At 59.4% G+C, this 17211-nt stretch overlaps 1 protein-coding gene across 21 annotated transcripts; it reads right to left on the bottom strand.

The window, feature by feature from the left end:
• On the bottom strand, positions 37-12923 carry SLC4A11 (solute carrier family 4 member 11). 21 transcript variants are annotated; one of them, XM_021077558.1, is made up of 20 exons: positions 10185-10797; positions 9850-9894; positions 7559-7711; positions 7374-7423; positions 6868-7099; positions 6706-6790; positions 6346-6469; positions 3921-4136; positions 3743-3836; positions 3506-3631; positions 3313-3426; positions 3090-3222; positions 2759-2832; positions 1901-2165; positions 1720-1826; positions 1456-1624; positions 1191-1364; positions 800-995; positions 544-713; positions 37-455 (listed from the first exon to the last, which is right to left on the bottom strand). In XM_021077558.1, the coding sequence occupies exons 1-20, from the start codon at positions 10396-10398 to the stop codon at positions 392-394; spliced, it is 2805 nt and encodes a 934-aa protein (XP_020933217.1). In that variant the 5' UTR covers positions 10399-10797; the 3' UTR covers positions 37-391. The 21 variants fall into 21 exon arrangements, with proteins under 21 accessions (XP_020933217.1, XP_020933223.1, XP_020933226.1 ...); XM_021077563.1 differs by lacking the exon at positions 10185-10797 and adding an exon at positions 11354-11438 and having other exon boundaries at positions 38-455; positions 7374-7420; XM_021077564.1 differs by lacking the exon at positions 10185-10797 and adding an exon at positions 11623-12923 and having other exon boundaries at positions 1191-1624.

Below are 17211 nucleotides of genomic sequence, written 5' to 3'. Positions count from 1 at the left end.
GCTGGGGCGGGGCAGCACAGATGGAGGCGGCACATAGAAGCATAGAAACAAGCTTTATTCTCTAACATGCGTACAGTGAATTCCTTACACAATCAAGGAAATGGTTTCTCTTTCAGGCATCTGACTCTTTTATCAAAAGAAAATCCATCCTGCTTATTAGTCCCACCCTGGGCAGATGCTGCCCTGAGCAGTGGTCTGGACCCAAAGCGAGCAGACACACCTGGGCGCCCCCTCGATGCCCAGGTACCCTAGGCCAGTTGGGACAGCTGGGGGGTGGGGAGGTGCAGCACAAAGCAGCAAGCACCCCAGGATGCCAGACTTCCCCGCACGCAGCCACAGCGCCAGCCTGGGACGACCCGGAGGGGCAGGCAAGCGGGGTGTGGCCACGGCCTCAGTGCTCAGCATCCATGGCGTCCAGGTACTTGGCTTCAATGATTCGGGGCAGCAGGTTGTAGCTGGGGGGAGGGGACAGGCGGGCAGATGAGCCTGGGTCGGGGAGGAGCCGGCGGAGGGCAACCCCCCGCCCCCCGCCCCGCCCCGTACCGGATGGGGACCATGACAATCATGATGAGGGGAAAGATCATCTTCATGTAGGGCAGGGTGCTCATGCCGAAGGCACAGAGCAGCAGCAGCTGCAGGACCTGCAGGCCCGTGAAGTAGTGGATCTTCCTCTGGGGTACCCTCCGGATGTAGTGGGTGGGTGGGTACGAGGTCTGTGGGGGGCAGGGACTGGGTGTGGGCAGGTCTGGCGCCCTGTCCCCCACCCCCACCCCTCACTCCCCGGGCCAGACACTCTTGCCTGGTCCTTGAGCAGCAGGGCCATGCGAGCGCACAGCTGGTTGCCGTCGATGGAGGTGAGCGCGATGTAGAGGAAGAGGCCGTAGAGCACGGGCTTGGGGATCCACTGTAGCGGGAAGGGCAGCAGCAGGAGGGAGAAGCCCACCAGGATGCTGGCGCCCAGGGTGGTCAGCCGCGTCTCCCTCACGTTCACGATCCTGTGTGGTTCCAGGGCCCTGGGTCACCTCTGGCCTGGGCCACAGGGCTGCGTGTGCTTCCCGGGTTGTGTCACGGCTGGGCGTGTGTCCCCCGAGCCATAGCCCTCCCTTGGTCACGTGTGGCCCAGGGCTTCCCCCCACCTCAGGGTCCATGTGACTCTTTCTCAGGCCTCTAGGGCCCACTCTCACACTCACGTCTCGTAAATGTGCCCATTCTCCACACGCTCCTCCACCAAAGCCAGTGCCCGAACGTGCAGCGGGGAGTGGGGGTAGGCAGCGTGGATCCAGGGCAGCCCGAACAGAGACAGCCCGGTGTTGATGATGGCGATGAGCAGGAGGTCCCAGTGGTAGGCAGTGCCCTTTACCAGCCTGCAGCGGACAGGGTCCCGTGTGGACAGAGCCCCCTTGGTCCCCCGGGGGTTGGGGACACGCTCGCCCCTCCCTCCCCAACCCCATGCACCTGTTCTCCGGGGCGTTAGCCAGGGCAGCCACCAGGTTCTGCTCGATGAAGAAGAGCAAGGAGAGGAGGAAGCCGAGGCCCATGGCACTGCTGATGGCTGCCAGGGACAGTGAGTGCATCTCGGGCATCTCAAACAGGCTCTCACTCGGGTTGTAGCGGAACTTGCCCACTGCAGCAGGACACAGGCCCCTGCTCAGTCCCGCGTCTCCCCACCCCACACCCAGCAACCCCCTTTGCCCACCCCCATGGCTGGTCCCAACTCACTCTTAATCTCCCGGAAGCCATAGGAGCAGATGAGGGAGAAGGTGAGCACGGAGATGGGCAGGGCGCAGTCGGACAGGATCTCGCGCATGTAGGGGTGCAGGTAGGGGCTGGGGGCAGGCGGGTGTGTCAGCGTGGCCCGGGGCCTGGGCCCCTTCCCTTCACCCCGGCGAGGCCCCCTCACCTCTTCTTGAACTGGTAGAGGGTGTAGCTCAGCCAGAGTGTGCCCAGCATGATGAGGAGGCTGAGCACGGCGGTGTCCCGGGCTGGGGGCTCAGGGGCCGGGCTGCCCCCTGAAGTCAACTCGGGCGGGCCAGCCAGGAGGCTGCTGTTGAGGGCGCTGTGGAGGCTGCTGTTGAGGCTGGTACTGAGGCCCAGCAGGTTCACCGAGGAAGAGCTATATGCATAGATGTTCTCAAGGTTTTGGCCATAGTAGTACTTCTGGAAGACTATGGATACAGGCCATCGGGGCTCAGCCATCGGCTCTGGGAGCCTGGGGCCCTGTGGGGCTTCTTCCTGGATGTGGGGTGAAGGAGCCTGGAGGGCACAAGGGGACTCTGGGGGGAGGAAGGGAGGAGTAGCCGGGAGAGCTGGCCTTCTGTCTGCCTGGACCCCCGACCTGCCTGATCACCCCACATCTGGTCTATCTCTGACAGTGAATCCTGCCCGGCCCGGTGCCTCTGATCCTGCCTGGGCAGCTCTGTCAACCTCTAGCATGCAAGGCTGCTGCTCTCTGCCAGTCACGGCGCCCAGAGCACCCTGGACCATGAGATCAACCTTAGCTTGAGTGCTTCCTGGCTGCCCTCAAGCCTGTAGCCCCTGGCCACCGGCTAGACACTGTTTTTTAGTGACCACACCCGCAGCACATGGATGTTCCCAAACCAGGGATCAAATCTGAACTGCAGCTGTGGCAAATGCCAGACCTTTTAACCCAATGCACCACACTGGGCCAGGGATCGAACCTGTACCTCTGCCGCGACCCGAGCCATTGCAGTCAGATTCTTAACGCACTGTGCCACAGCGGGAACTCCTACACACTCACTTTTGACCATGCCCTTGACAGCATCCAGCATGAACGTGATGGAAATAAACAAGGCAATGATCTCCTCCGTTGACCTGCCAGTGGAGGATATGCCTCGTGAGATGGGGGTGAGCTGTTAGGAGGGAGGCTTCCCTGAGCCTCAGCAAGGCCCCCGCTGCCAGTTCCTGCCAGGAAGCGGGCCAGGGCGCCAGGCTTTCCCCGTGGGACAGTGACATGGTGGGGGTGCCCCCTCTGCTCTCGGTTACAGGGCCTCAGAGGCGAGCATGGAGGCTGACCCAAGTCTCTGGCCTTGGTCTCCCTCCTACTGGAGGCTCAGGGGAGGGCCTGTCACCTCTTGAAGAGACTCATGACCAGGCTGAGGTTGAAGAGGGCGTAAAGCGCGAGGAAGAAACTGTTCCACAGGCCCGTCCATGCATAGAAGGTATTGAAGTCCAGATCGTAGTCGTCACAGATGCCCCGGATCACTATGGGCAGCGGGACAGGAGCGAGCAGTCAGGGCCAGGCTGGGGCCGGGGACCTCGGGAACCGTCTCCCCGCCGCCACCCCCACGGCACCGTGGATGTAGAGCGCCAGGGGCGCGGTTGTCAGCAGCACCACCAGCGGCTGCCCGGAGAAGAGCGCGTACAGGAGGCCTCCGATGCTCTGCCCGGCCATGGTCTTCTGCACGTCTGAGGAAGCGGGCTGGTCAGGGGGGCCCTGTGGCCCTGGGCCCCGCCCGGCAGGTCCCACTGGCCTCCAGCCCCTCACCAATGGCCCCATGCGTGTTCTCATCGTTGAGGGACCCAAAAGCGATGGTGGGCAGGAGGCAGGCGAAGTAGAGGAACAGAGTGGTGGTGATGAATTTGCCCACAGCCTTGTTTTTCCCGATGATGCCTGGGAACGGGAGATAGGATGGAGGGTGTGTGGGGGACACAGGACAGGCACACGTGTTGTCCTGGGGCCCAAGTTACAGGCTGAGCTCCAGGAGGGCCCCGGGCCACCTACCGTCAGTGAAGTCCAGTGGATACACAGGGAACCTGCGGGCGATGTCCTCCCGGATGCCCTTCCCCAGGGGGAAGAAGTCTGTGTGCTGTGGGGGCTGGGAGGAGGACACACCCCGTCAGCCCCGTGGCCCTCAGCCCTGCGCCCCATGCCGCCCACCCGGGCCGCCTCTGCCCTGTACCTTTGGGGGCTTGTGGAGGCAGATGGAGTTCATGCTGTGATCCGTCATGCGGGTGCCCGCAGACTGGCTCATCATGGTGAGCAACTGCCTCTGATGTACCAGGGCCTCCTTGAATTCCTCCTCTGTGCGGGTCTTTAGGAGCTTCTGGCGGAAGGCGATGTCTAAGAACATGGTGGCAAAGGTGCGTCCCACCTCTGTCGCAGTCTTGGTGCTTTTCTGGGGACGGGGCAGGAGAATCACACCTGCAGTCACTGTAGAGCGGAGGGCGCCCTGCCCCACATGGGCCACGCGTGGGTGGATGGTTCCACACACGTGGCAGGTGCCCGCCCCAGGACCTGGCAGCAGGTGCAGTCCCCCAGGGACGTTCAAGCATTAGCGGACCTTGCCACAATTTCCACCAGGTCAGCAGATCACCAGAACTACCATCCATCTAGGATTGTACAAACTCAGGGGTCACGCTTGTCCTGAGGAATGCAGATCTTCGTCGTTGTGGACAGTGGAATCGCAGCGACTGCGCTACCCTCGCCAGCGGCCTTTGCCTTGCCTGCTGGTTTATCTGGTTTTCAGAGGGGTTCTGGGCCCATCCAGCCTTCACCCTCTTGCCTGGCCAAGGTCAACCCTGTCCATGAACTCAGTGTCCAGCCTCCACCACAGCAGCCGTCCTCACCTCCCCAGCCTTGGTTCCCTGGGAGCGGCATCTGCCCCTTCGTGCTGCCCAGAGCTATAGTCCCGGGGCCACTCCGCACACACTGTGCTCTCCGGTAGCTGTAGAACAGGCTGGCCTCCCGAGGAGGAGCTGGGTGGCAGGATGGCTGACCTGTCTCAAGGCACCAGTCTAACCACTCAGTCCTAGGGATTCTGCTCCTTCCAAGGGTTCTGGTCACCTTGTCAGCGGTCACTCTCTGACCCATGAGCTGCCACCGCCCTGGATGCTGTTCCTCCCTCCCAGTGCAGTGACGTCTGGGGCAGTGCACAGCATGGCTGTGGAGTCCCTGGGAGGGACAAGTCCCTTAGCGCCCCCACCCCCTTGCTTAGAGAAAGCCTGGGGAGGGGCTGTCCCAAGCTCTGAGTCCACACCAGAGGCAGGGGCAGAACCATCAAGAAGCTAATGGAAGTTTAAGTGTTAAGGCCCTTTCCAGGCCTCGGGAGGGACTCGAGCCATTTTCTTCTTTTGGCCACACCTGTGGAATGTGGACGTTCCTGGGCCAGGGACTGAACCTGTGCCACAGCAGCCACCCAAGCCGCAGCAGTGACAAAGGTGGATCCTTAACCTGCTGTGCCACTAGGGAACCCCTGCCATTTGCTATTCATGATTTTTAAATCCTTTTCCATAGGAGAAGATTCCCCAAACTGTATAAGCCTTGGCTCTCACAAAAGCGAGATGCCCCAGGAGTTCCCGCTGTGGCTCAGCAGTAACAAACCTGACCAGTATCCATGAGGACAGGGGCTTTATCCCTGGCCTCGCTCAGTGGGTTATGGATCTGGTGTTGCCATGAGCCGTGGTGTAGGTCACAGATGTGGCTCCGATCCTGCGTTGCTGTGGCTGTGGTGTAGGCTGGCAGCTGCAGCTCTGATTGGACCCCTAGCCTGGGAACTTCCATATGCCATGGGTGTGGTCCCAAAAAGAAAAAAACCAGTGAGATGCCTCTGACCAGGGGCTAAATGGCCCAGGAAGGAGTGGGGATCCTTGGCCGACAAATCATGGTCAGCCAACTAAAGGAGTTAGGGTTGGGGCAGGCCAAAGAAAGTGAATAGTGATAATCTTTTTTTTTTTTTTTTTTTTTTTTTTTTGCCATACCCACAGTGTGTGGAGATTCCCAGGCCAGGGATTGAACAGCAGCAACCCTGAGCTGCAGCAATGGCAAAGACAGATCCTTAACCCACTCAGCCACCAGGGAACTCCCTGAATAGTGATAATCTTAAAAAGTATATATATATTTTTTTGTCTTTTTCTTTAGAGCCACACCCTCGGCATATGGAGGTTCCCAGGCTAGGGGTCCAATCAGAGCTCTAGCTGTCAGCCTACATGACAGCCACAGCAACATCAGCTCCAAGCCAAGTCTGTGACCTACACCACAGCTCATGGCAACACCAGATCCTTAACCCACTGAGCAAGGCCAGGGATCGAACCTGAGTCCTCATGGATACTAGTCAGATTTGTCTCCACTGAACCATAACAGAACTCCAAAAGTATCTTTTTTGAATCAGGAAGGGAATATAGCCTTTTGGGCAACTGCTGGGGAAATGAGAGCTTGATGAAGACCTGGAGAGTATGCTTTGGATAAACCCAGTAGAGACGAACAAAGAAGATGAGAATAAGGTCCTCAGAGGCCAGGACGATGGGGCCTCTGGCACATGGGCGAGATGTCCCCCGAAGAGGGCAGGGTAACCCTCCTTCCCGGGGACACCCGAGACCCCCTCTTACCATCTTGGGCGGGGCCAGCACCAGGATAACGAACCGCACCTCACAGGAGTTCTCCCCCCAGTTCTGCGGGCGAACCAGGCGGCTGATGCACACGTGCCGCTTCACCAGGGCCTTGGAGGTACAGCTGGCAGGGACGGGGAGGACACACAGCACACAGGGGCCATCCTTAGGAATTGGCAACACAGCCCACAGCCCCCAACTTTGACCCCAGTGACCTCTGTTAAGGAGGAACTGAAAAGACCAAGTGGGGTGGATTCCTCACTCTGCCCTCAGCGCAGGAGGCCAGCCCGTACAGGGACAAGGGATGCCTGTCTCCGAGGTGACATGTGGGAGGCCAGTGGTGGTGGCCTGGCAACTCACATGATGCAGAGCCAGGACTGCTGATAATGCACCCCTGTGACTGTGGCAGTGACCCCTTGGATGGTGTCCGACAGCAGGTGGACTCCTGATGGGGTGGAGGGGACAGGAGGTCAGACGGCCCGTCTCCTTGCCCTCCCACCCAGGCCGAGGCACAGCCCTTACCTTTATCCTCCATGGGGGCCCCGGCATCAGTGAAGAGCATGGCCATGAGCAGGTCCAAGTGGCAGTCAGGCTCGGTGTTGTGGGGGTCTTGGGCTAAGCGGTACAGCATGGCCCGCAGCACGTCGTCCAGGGAGGTGGCCGTCTCGTTCAGGATGATGCTGGCCCGGGCCAGGAAACCATCGAGGTCCCGGTGTGCCCGGACCTCTTCCTCAAAGTTCTTTAACTTCAGGTACTGTGGAGACCCCACACGTAGAACCACACAGGCCATGAATGGGATGCACCGTCCCCGCCTGGGCCCCTCCTCTGCGGTGGTCCCTGGCTGCCCCTGCCCACCAGGACCCAACACTCCCTTCCAGGAGAGGGCCAGCGTGGCTGTTCCCCGCTGCCACCCCGGGGCCAGTGTGAGATCCCCGCTTAGTGTGTGGGGAGCCGTGTGGGCAGCCTCCTCCACCCGCAGCGGGCGGCCTGGCTCCAAGGGTCCCCCCTCTGGCCGATGGGCCACTCACCTTGCGGGAGGTGTGCAGGAGCCCGTAGCCGCCAGGCAGTTCGCTCTCTGCTGGAGGAAAGCCGGAGGGCTCAGGCTGCTGCCCCGCCTCATCGGGTCTCTCTTGGTGGAGCGGGGCCGCACCTGCCAGCCAGTCCCCGGTCCCCTGCACGTGCCCCCCCACCGGTCCTGCTACAACCCCCATACCAGACTGGGTGGGCTGCACCTCGAGGTTGACGTTGACAAAAAAACGGATGCTCTCGCCAGACACAATGGAGGAGTTGACCGTGTCGAAGGCCTCATCCCCCAGGCTCTCCTCACGGGTTTCAGAGGCATCATCCGTGTCACACTTGAGGTAGCCTGGAGACCCAACCACCACCAAGAGAGACCCCCGCAGAGGGCCTGGCTGTCAGGGCTACACCCCAGAGAGAGGAACGTCAAGCCAAAGGAGCTGCCCCCTCGGCGCACGCTCGGTGGTGAGGGAGGCCTCCAGCAGGAAGGCAACTTCGGTCCAGGTCGGGCCTGGTCCTGCCCAGCCCCCTCAGAGTGCGGCAGCCCGCTGACGGCCCCCACCCAGTGGCTCTCTCCAACATCCTTCTGCTGCAGGAATCTTGCCCTGCGCTGTGCCACATATACCCTTTAGCTAGAGAAAGACTTGTTCATTCCACAGACTTTGGGCCAGGCACATGGCACAGTGACATAAAGACCGACTGGCACCTGCCTTCCCAGAACATCTAGGTTATGGGACCTGGACCTGTCTGGCTCCCCGGAGGTGACCCAAAGAAAGCCAGAGCCTCTGCAGCATCCAGACTCACTGGCATGGGGTCTCAGAGCTCCTCCTTCCAGGGAGGGCATGTGGGGCGAAGCATCAAGACTGAGAAACATCCAGACATCAGACAAGAACCCGGAAGCGGGAGAGCCAGAGAAACAGCCAGGGGCAGAGAGGGGAATGACACTGCAGGGCAGGCCTCTTCTCAGGAAGCCCTCCTGTGGACATGCAGAAGTTCCAATCTGCCCTGAGCCCTGCTGTGGCTCCCGGCAGCCTCGGGGCTGACAGTCTGTGCCAGCCCTGCTACCCCTGTCCTGACCCCCAGCCCCCCGAGCCCAGTCCCACCCGCCACCTTGATGTCTCACTCCTCAGGCCAGGCGGCCAGCACCCCCGGCATACTGGCCCCTGTCCTCCGAGCTGAGGGCATCCCTCCCTGGAGGGCCTTCTTCCAGGCTCCATAGAACCTTCCTCCCTGCCTTACTCTTGGCCCAACTGGCACCTCTTCGTCAGTGTCCTGTGGGTGCCCTGGGGTGCACCACTTGTGATACTACCAGGAAAGGGGCCCTTGCAGCCAGAGCCCACCAGTGCCTGGCAAGCTCAGGTGCAGGGACAGGGAAGGGTCAGCAGCATGCCTCCACCTGCCAGGCAGTGACTCACCCTGACTTACTTCCACTCCTGCCCGCTGGTTTCCTCTAAACACCCCAGGCCCTGTGCCCCCCATGTCCTGTGCTCAGTCTGGGCCCTTTCTGGGGAGGAGGAGCTAGGCCTCCCCCAGCAAGGCCCTCATGGACTGGTGACCACTAGCTCCGGGTCTGCACTGCACTGCACTCCAGAGAAGAACGCTTAATTCAAAAGATGTCCTTCCCCCGTTTGTCCTGGAGCTCATGTCCACAAAAGACTCCTTCCTCCCCTGCTCCAGCCCTGCTTTGCTTAGACTACTTGATTCCGCAGTCCTGACCTGTCCCAGCTGCCCCGCAGTCACCTCCCACCAGCACCTGCTATTGCTTGCCGTGCCCCTCACACTGCCCCACTTCTCCCCTACCCTGGGCTCCACACAGGACCTACCCAGCCAGGCTGGGACCTACCAGCCAGGTGGTGGACCTACCATCACCTCCACCCTATAGCCCAATCACATACCTAACCTGCCCACTAGCAGCCTGGCACATGCGGTCACCATGCCCTGGGGACCCGGGGTAAGAGCATACCGCCACTCTATCCAAGCACTGTCCCATTAAACACTCCTCTGATGGTCAGGCCAGCTCCTGGGTCTGGGCACAGGCGAGGCAGCACAGAATCAGCCCGGGGATATGGGGAGGGAGAGAGCAAGGCTGGTGCAAGCAGGGAAAGCGGACGTGCAGAGAGGTTACAATTCTTTAGAGAGACAAAGGCAGCCCCTCCGCCACAGTGCTGGGCGGCGTCTGAGGAATGTGGGTACATACAATACCTGCCCTAAAAAAGCCGGTCAGGTAACCAGGCATTGTAACAGCAAACCATGGGAAAGCCCCGATGGTTCACAGAGTGCAGGATCCTGCCCTCCCAGGACCACCACAGACCTGCCAGTGTCCAGGGCAGTGTCAGCTGCCCCTCTGATGCCACCACAACCCCCAGGGAGGGTAGGCTCCAAAGGTGTCCCAGCACCAGCAGAGAACCATGAGTGCCCAGGTGGATACACTAGATTCCCTCAAGACCTCTGACTCCACACACACACCCACACCTGAAAGATACTCACCTGGGTCCTCAGGGTATCCACTCTGTGACATGACAGAAGACGCTTCTGCAAGGCAAGCCAAAGAAGGGTCACCAGCTCCATGGACTGGCCTTGGGCAGTCTCCCACGCAATCTGCTGCGGCCCGCCCCCACCCCCATGCTGCTGAGTCCTTCTTACCCTTCCCAGAGACCTCGGGAGTAAAAGGAGCAGGGGCCAGTACTAGCCAGGCTCCTTGAGGAGCCAGAGGGAGCCATGCCTGTTATTCTTCAGTCCATCTGCTAAGGGCCGCCCAGGTGGGAAGGGAGGGAGGCGGGGAGATGTTGTCAGCATGTTTCTCCAAAAGTAATTAACAGTACCCAGGGAAGGAAGGAAGCTTTCGCTGGTTGCATTGGTCTGGAAGGAGATCCCACTGGTCGACCTCCCTGTGGAAGCCGACTTCCCTCTCTCAGTCCTTCGCTGCCAAGCCCAGTAACTAGTTTGGGGCTCTTCTTCCGGCACATTTCGGGTCTCATTCACACGTCGGTCCCTGGTGCCATCAACACCCATCACACGTGTGGTCGCTCCCAACATCACGTGCCCGGGTTACATCGGGACCTGGCAACGGCCTCCCTCCCGCCCTCGGCTCCACCCACTTTCTGGGCCTCCTGGGAGGCGGAGCCGTTGGTCCCTTAGCGAGATGGGGGGGTGGGAGGCGCGGGGCGGCGGAGGGGGTGGGGGGAGCTGTGCGCGCTCCCCGCGCCGCCCCGGATGGTCCCGGGCTCTTCGGGGAAGGAAGCGACAGGAGGGGCCACGTGCACGAGAGGAAAACGCCTCCAGACTCGGAGATCGCGGGGGTCTGGGGTGGCGGTGGGGGTGCAGGATGCGGACCGGGAGCCCGGGTGGCATCCAGAAGGGAGGGGCGGGGGCAGTAATGGTAACGCCGGCGAGCTCAGGAATGAACAGAGGACGAGGGTACGGAAGGGTAAGGATGATACACACTCTACTCCCGGGCCAGGCGCTTCAACTGCACGTAAACAGATGATCTTCACAAACCCCGGTCTGGCTCTCGGGTGTCTGAGCGTCGGGGGAGAGAGACTACCGCAGCAGCGCAGGGGCGGGAAGGTGTCGGGTAGAACTTAAAACGAGGCTTTCAGAGGCGGGGCCTGCCTGGCTACTAAGAGCCCCGCGCTCGAGGTGCTAGGGACCCCATAACTCCGTCCCGCCATTTGCAAGACCCCCCACCCCTCCACCAGCTACCTCGTTTCTTCAAAAATAGTTAAGTGTTTCCAGACGCATTAAGTCAAGAGCGCGGTACGCACGAAGCCATCCTGGACCTCTCCACCACCACCAGCATAACCTCCCCGGCCTCCCACTCCCTCTCGGCCGAACTCACCCCCCCGCCCCCGCCCAGGCTGGGAAGGCCCCGCGACCCTCTAGCCGGCCCTGCCGGCGTCTGCGTTCCCCCCTGTGCCTCGACGGCTCCGCGTCCCCGCCCACCACGCCTCTGCGACGGAGACCGGACGGCCTTCCCGCTGCAGGCACCCACCGCAGGGCTGGAGATGGAACGCGCGCCTGGTGGCCGTGGCCATGGCCCCAGCGATCAGCCGCCAGACGGCCGCACACCTGCGTGCACGCCCGGGATCCTCACCGGGTGCCGTGGGACCCCAACCTTGGCGTCCTGGGCGGGCCCGCGGCGGGAGCCGGCGACACACCCCTGCGCCGCGCCTGGGTCCTAATGCCGCGCCGACGGCCCTCCCCAGCGCCAGAGGCCTTGCGGTCCGGGCGGGGTCCCGTCCGCCCGCCCTGCGCCCTCACCTGCGCTTCTGTTCACCCCGGGCAGGCTGCTCCCGGGAGCTTGCGGCGACTTCGCCAGAGCTCGTAGACTTGGCTTCTTGGAGTACGCGCGCCCGGCTAGGCGCGGCTGGGTTAGGGACTGAGCGGGGCTGCGAAGGTTCTGCGAAGAAACTCGGTGGGCTCAGAGACCCTCGAAGCTGAGGCAGTGCTTGCACGGGCCCGGCTGAGGATAGGGCCTCCCTGGTGTCAGCTTTAAGTGTGTGGCCGGCCCCCGCCCCCTCCTCTCGGCAGGGGGCCTCGGCAGGGCCCAGCCTGCCCCGGCCCCGCCTTCTCCATTCAAGCCGGCTGCTCGGGCGGCAAATCCTCCTACTCCTCCTCCAGGAAGCGCGCCCCGACTAACTACACCGGCTGGCGTGCGTTCACTGGGCTACACCCTGGCCCGAGGAGCCCGCCGTCCTGCCTGCTCGGCGGCGTCGGGTTTGCTTGCTGCATGCCTCACGGTTTCTCTCCCGGCTTCGTTGCGCCCTCGGCCTTCTCTACGGTCAAGGTCTTGGCTTGCGGGCTTTTTCCTTCCCAAAGTGGCGTGGCCGACAGGTTTTCCCTTCCGGAAAAGAGGGAGCCCGGCCGGGAGACGCGCCTTCTCCCGCACCTCGTCCTCTAGTAGATTCGCGGGGCGGGAGTCGGGGGGAGGATGGGGAGAAGTGCGCACGTGCTTATGTGGATAGGCAGTGGTGCACGCGGCCGGCCCAGCCCAGTGCATGCGATAAATCCCTGGTTTGACCCTCGGGTGGCTTCATAGAACGATTCCCTAGCCCTTGGGACCGGATTGACCCAGGAACTCTCCTTACAACCAAGTGTTAACCCCCCACTCCCTCCACATGTTGGCCACCAGCCCGAGGAATAGCAGGGATTCCCGCATCTCACCTCCTGCTGGGACAGAGTTCTCACCCAAGGTCCCCAGCCCTGGTAGAGGGCAGGGCAAAGCAAGCAGAGAGTGAGCCCACCTCTAGGGAGAGGCTGCCCTGTGGCCTAAAAGGGTTCTTAGTGCGTTGATGGGGAGCCCCATGCATAGATGGGGTAAGTGAGGCTGACTGGTTTCCCCTCCCAGGAAGATAAGAGCATTAGGAGCAAAGCCTTGGGGAGAGGGGGGCGCCCCCTTGGCAGATGAAGGGCCTGGGGGTCAGGATGGCCCTGAGCACCCTGCTCCCTACTACTGCAGGAGATTCTGGGGCACTCCGACCTTGGCTGCCCCAAGGCTAGCCCCATGCTTCCCTGTGGTGAGCAGAGTCTGGGAGGAGACACAAGGTCATCCTGGGTACTCCATTCACTTAAGACCTTGAGACCTTCTCTAGAAGCCCTTTATTTTTATTTATTTATTTGCTTTTTAGGGCTGCGCTCTCGGCACATGGAAGTTCCCAGGCTAGGGGTGAATTGGAGCTGTAGCTGCCAGCCTGCACCTCAGCTACAGCAACGCTAGATACGAGCCTTGTCTGCAGTCTACACCACAGCTCACAGCAATACTGGATCCTTAACCCACTGAGCCAGGCCAGGAATCGAACCTGCATTCTCGTGGATCTTAGTCGGGTTCGTTAACTGCTGAGCCACGAAGGGAACTCTTAGAAGCCCTTTATTTTAATTATTTTTTTTGCTTTTTATTTTTCTATTTTTTGACCTGACTCTACACCACAGCCACGGCAATGCCAGATCCAAGCTGCATCTTCAACTTACACCACAGCCTACAGCAACATCGGATCCTTAATGCACTGAGCGAGGCCACGTCCTTATGGATCCTAGTCAGGTTCATTACCACTGAGCCAGAACAGGAACTCCTAGAAGCCCTTTAGCTAGACCTCCAGCCCATGGCACAAACATCCACAGTCACCCGGTGGGAGATGGAGATTTGAGGGGGAGCTGAAGTCAGGTGAGCTGACTGCCCAGGGAGCAAAGCTCCATGTGTGAGGTGCAGGGGATGGACCCCTAAAAAGCTACCCATTTTGCCCCCAGCCCTTCATACCTCAGAATGCCTAGGCTTCTGCATCTCCTTCTCCACGTCACCAGCAGCTCCCAAGGCAACCTGGACCTTTCCTGTTCCAGGAAACCACCCTGCAATGGAGGGGCAGCCTCTTGTCCCCTTACTGCAGCCTCCTCCCCCCTCATCTGAGGCCCTCACCTCTGAACTCCCTGAAGAAACAGGAGCCCACAGCCCAGGCCTCTCCCGTTGCTCTGTGGACCTGATTCTCGTAAGAACTGACACTGACCCCTTCTGACCCCTTCCCCACCGTAGCCTCCTATGCTCTGGCCCTGCAATTTCCGTTCCCCGTCGTAGTCCTGGAGGGAGCCCCTGACCCGCACAGCACTGCTGCAATGTGAGAAGCTGTTTCCTTTCGTCCTCCTGCCCGCCAGTGGCTCAGAGGCTGAGGACAAATACAGGTGGCACAGGTCTCCCTCCCCGCCGCCCCCAGCCCCACGGGGTCCTCACACAGGCGATGATTTAGGGACCCCGACGTAAACACACATATTCTCTCTCATTCTTTCCCATGAGGGCAGATTTTACTGGACTGTGGACACAACTTTGAGTTCTGTGTTCCACAAAGTGCTTCATGGTTTCCAAGATCCTCTCAACTGAGGTTTCTCCTTTTGCCACTATGCCTGTAGATTTTAGGATCTGCAGAAGTAACTCTATAGTATCTCATTAAAAACAAAAACCGAAACTCTCCCTTAAAGAGTTCACTTTTGGTGCATTGAGTTAAGGATATTGGGTTGTCACTGCAATGGCTCAGGTCACTGCTGTGACGTTGGGTCAGTCCCTGGCCCAGGAACTTCCACATGCTGGTGATGCAGCCAAACAACCCCAAACCAAAAAAACACTCCCTTGGGAGTTCCTGCTGTGGTGCAGTGGGATCAGGGGCATCTTGGGAGCACTGGAAGACAGGTTTGGTCCCCAGCCCGGCACAGTGGGTAAAGGATCTGGTGTTGCTGCACTTAGATGGTAATTGTGGCTCGGGATCTGATCCCTGAGTCAGGAGCTCCCTATGCCTTGGGGCAGCCAAAAACAAACAAACAAACAAACAAAAAACCCTCCCTTGAACTGCCCCCTCCAGGTACCACCCAGTTCCTCAGCTGTGCTTCAGAACAAATTTCTCCAGAGTTGTCTCTTATCCTGTCTCCATGGCTTTTTTTTGTTTGTTTGTTTTTGCCATTGGTTCCCAGGCTATGGGTTGAATCAGAACTGTAGCCACCAGCTGTAGACACCACAGGCACAGCAATGCCGAATCCTTAACCCACTGAGCAAGGCCAGGGATCCAACCTCATGGTTCCTAGTCAGATTCGTTAACCACGGAGCCATGATGGGAACTCCTCCACGGGCTCTTCCTACCTCTCTCTGACCCATTCATACCCATCTTTTGTCCCCACCACTCCGCTGAAGGTGCTCTCCTGGTCCCGAGGTCATCCTGCCTCAGCTCTCGCCAGCTGCCCACCCCTGCTGCCCAGCAGCACCCAGCCCCATCAATCTCTCCTTTTTCTTTTTTTGTCTTTTGTCTTTTTAAGACTGCACCCACGGCATATGGAGGTTCCCAGGCTAGGGGTCCATTCGGAGCTGCAGCTGCTTGGCTATGCCACAGCCACAGCCACAGCAACACCAGATCCGAGCCGTGTCTGCAACCCACACCACAGCTCATAGCAATGCTGCGTCCTTAACCCACTGATTCAGGCCAGGGATCAAACCTGCGTCTTCAGGGATGCTAGTCGGGTTCGTTAACCACTGAGCCACTACAGGAACTCCCAATCCCTCCTTTTTCTTGCAACATTTCCTTCTCTCCCTCCCCTCTCCTCACACCTAGCTCTCAGTGTTGGTCTGCCCTGGATCTTTGCCTGGGTCCATAGCTCTCTACCAGCCACAGCTGACCGCCAGATTTCAGGGTGCCTGTCACTGAGCTCCTGGCTTCAACATGCTACCACCTACTTATCTCCTCTCCCCAACCTGGGTGGTTAATAGGGAATTCAAATGAAATTCAGGCCAAAGAGTTCTCCTAAGTTTCGTATCCACCACCATCCACCTGGCTGCTCTGGACCTGGGGGTCACCCCACTCATCTGCATCTGATCCATGAGCAAGTTTTGTTGGATTGACCTTCAAAGCAGAACTCAGGGAGTTCCTGTTGTGGCACAGTGGAAACAAACCCAACTAGTATCCATGAGGATGCAGGTTCGATCCCTGCCCTCATTCAGTGGGTCATGGATCTGGCGTTGCTGTGATCTACGGTGTAGGTCGAAGACGTGGCTCAGATCCCACGTTGCTGTGGCTGTGGTGTAGGCTGGCAGCTGCAGCTCTGATGTGACCCTAGCCTAGGAACCTCCATATGCCACAGGTGTGGCCTTAAAAAGCAAAAACAAACAAATGACAAAAAAATCCAAAGTAGAACTCAGTTCTGCCCACTTGCACCACCTGCCGGGTCCATCATCTGGCTTTTCTCTTTCTTTCTTTCTTTTTTTTTTTAGGGCTGCATTCACAGCATATGGAAGTTCCCAGGCTAGGGGTTAAATCAGAGCTACAGCTGTCAGCCTACACCACAGCCACAGTAACACCCTATCCCTGATCCACCAATAGAGGCCAGGGATCGAACCTACATCTCATGGTTACTAGTCGGATTCATTCCCGCTGTGCTACAACGGGAGCTCCTCATCTGGCCTTCTGACTTGTCTCCATCCACTATCCATTCTCCACCTCCAATGGCTTTTCATGGCATTTAGGAAAAATACAAACAAGCAAACAAATAAAAGCAAGCTCCTTGCTGTGGCCCAGGGAAGTAGAGGTGTGGGGCAGGGCATGCTGTTCACCCGGCACCTGCCTGTTTCCCACCTCATCCCAGAGGAGGTCCACTCCAGTGGCTGCCAGTTGTTCCTCTGACACAGCCGGCCCTCACCTCCCTCCAGGCCTGGAGAGTCTGGGGGCCTGGAAAGCGTGTCCACAGCTCTTTCTGCAGCTCAGTTCAACCTTCAGCTCTGAGAGGACTTTCCTGGTCGCACCATCTTAAAGTAAGTTTCTGCATCCAGCACAGATCCTCATGGTCCCCAACTCTGCAGTACAAGCTTCATTCTTCTTACTTTACTGCCTGGGCCCTGTCTCCCAGGCTAGACTGGGGTCTCCCTGAGAGCAGGGCTGCGTATCTTCACCAGTGCAGCACTGGTGCAGTAGGTGCTCAGTAAAACCATGATAATTTGAGCACATGCCCAGCAAGTCCATGTGCAGTTCCTGGACACTCTTGAGCCCTGAAACTCCCCGGATTGTCATTTTCATCCTCCATCCTCCATTGCTACGCAGGTTGGCTGAGCAGACACTCGTGATTTCCTCTGCCTCCTTCCTGTTGCCTGGACTTCTCAGACATTAATCAAGTCCTTGTATTTCTGCTTCTAAATCTGCTCTGTCCTGCTGCCCTCACCTTCCTTGGACCCTCGGCAGGCATGGCTTCCCCTATCTTGCAGCTTTCAGCTTTGCCTGGAGTCTCCCGGGTTTTACGAGTGTCTTGGGGCTTCTGGTGGCCCCACACAGGCAGCCTCAACCAGCATTCCCAGCCCCTCACGGTCCTTCTCCAGTGGTGTCTGTGCTGTTC

Source organism: Sus scrofa, chromosome 17 (assembly GCF_000003025.6).
Source record: "Sus scrofa isolate TJ Tabasco breed Duroc chromosome 17, Sscrofa11.1, whole genome shotgun sequence".
NCBI classification, from domain to species: Eukaryota; Metazoa; Chordata; class Mammalia; order Artiodactyla; family Suidae; genus Sus; species Sus scrofa.
This window is presented reverse-complemented; position numbering and strand designations above follow the sequence as displayed.

Coding starts and splice junctions, on each gene's coding strand:
- SLC4A11 (XM_021077556.1), bottom strand. CDS start 10,398: ATGTTGGGAGCGACCACACGTGTGATGGGTGTTGATGGCACCAGGGAC. Junction 4,137..6,345: donor TGCTGGCCCCGCCCAAGATG/GTAAGAGGGGGT, acceptor CCCCGTCCCCAG/AAAAGCACCAAGACTGCGAC. Junction 1,827..1,900: donor CTCTACCAGTTCAAGAAGAG/GTGAGGGGGCCT, acceptor GCCTGCCCCCAG/CCCCTACCTGCACCCCTACA.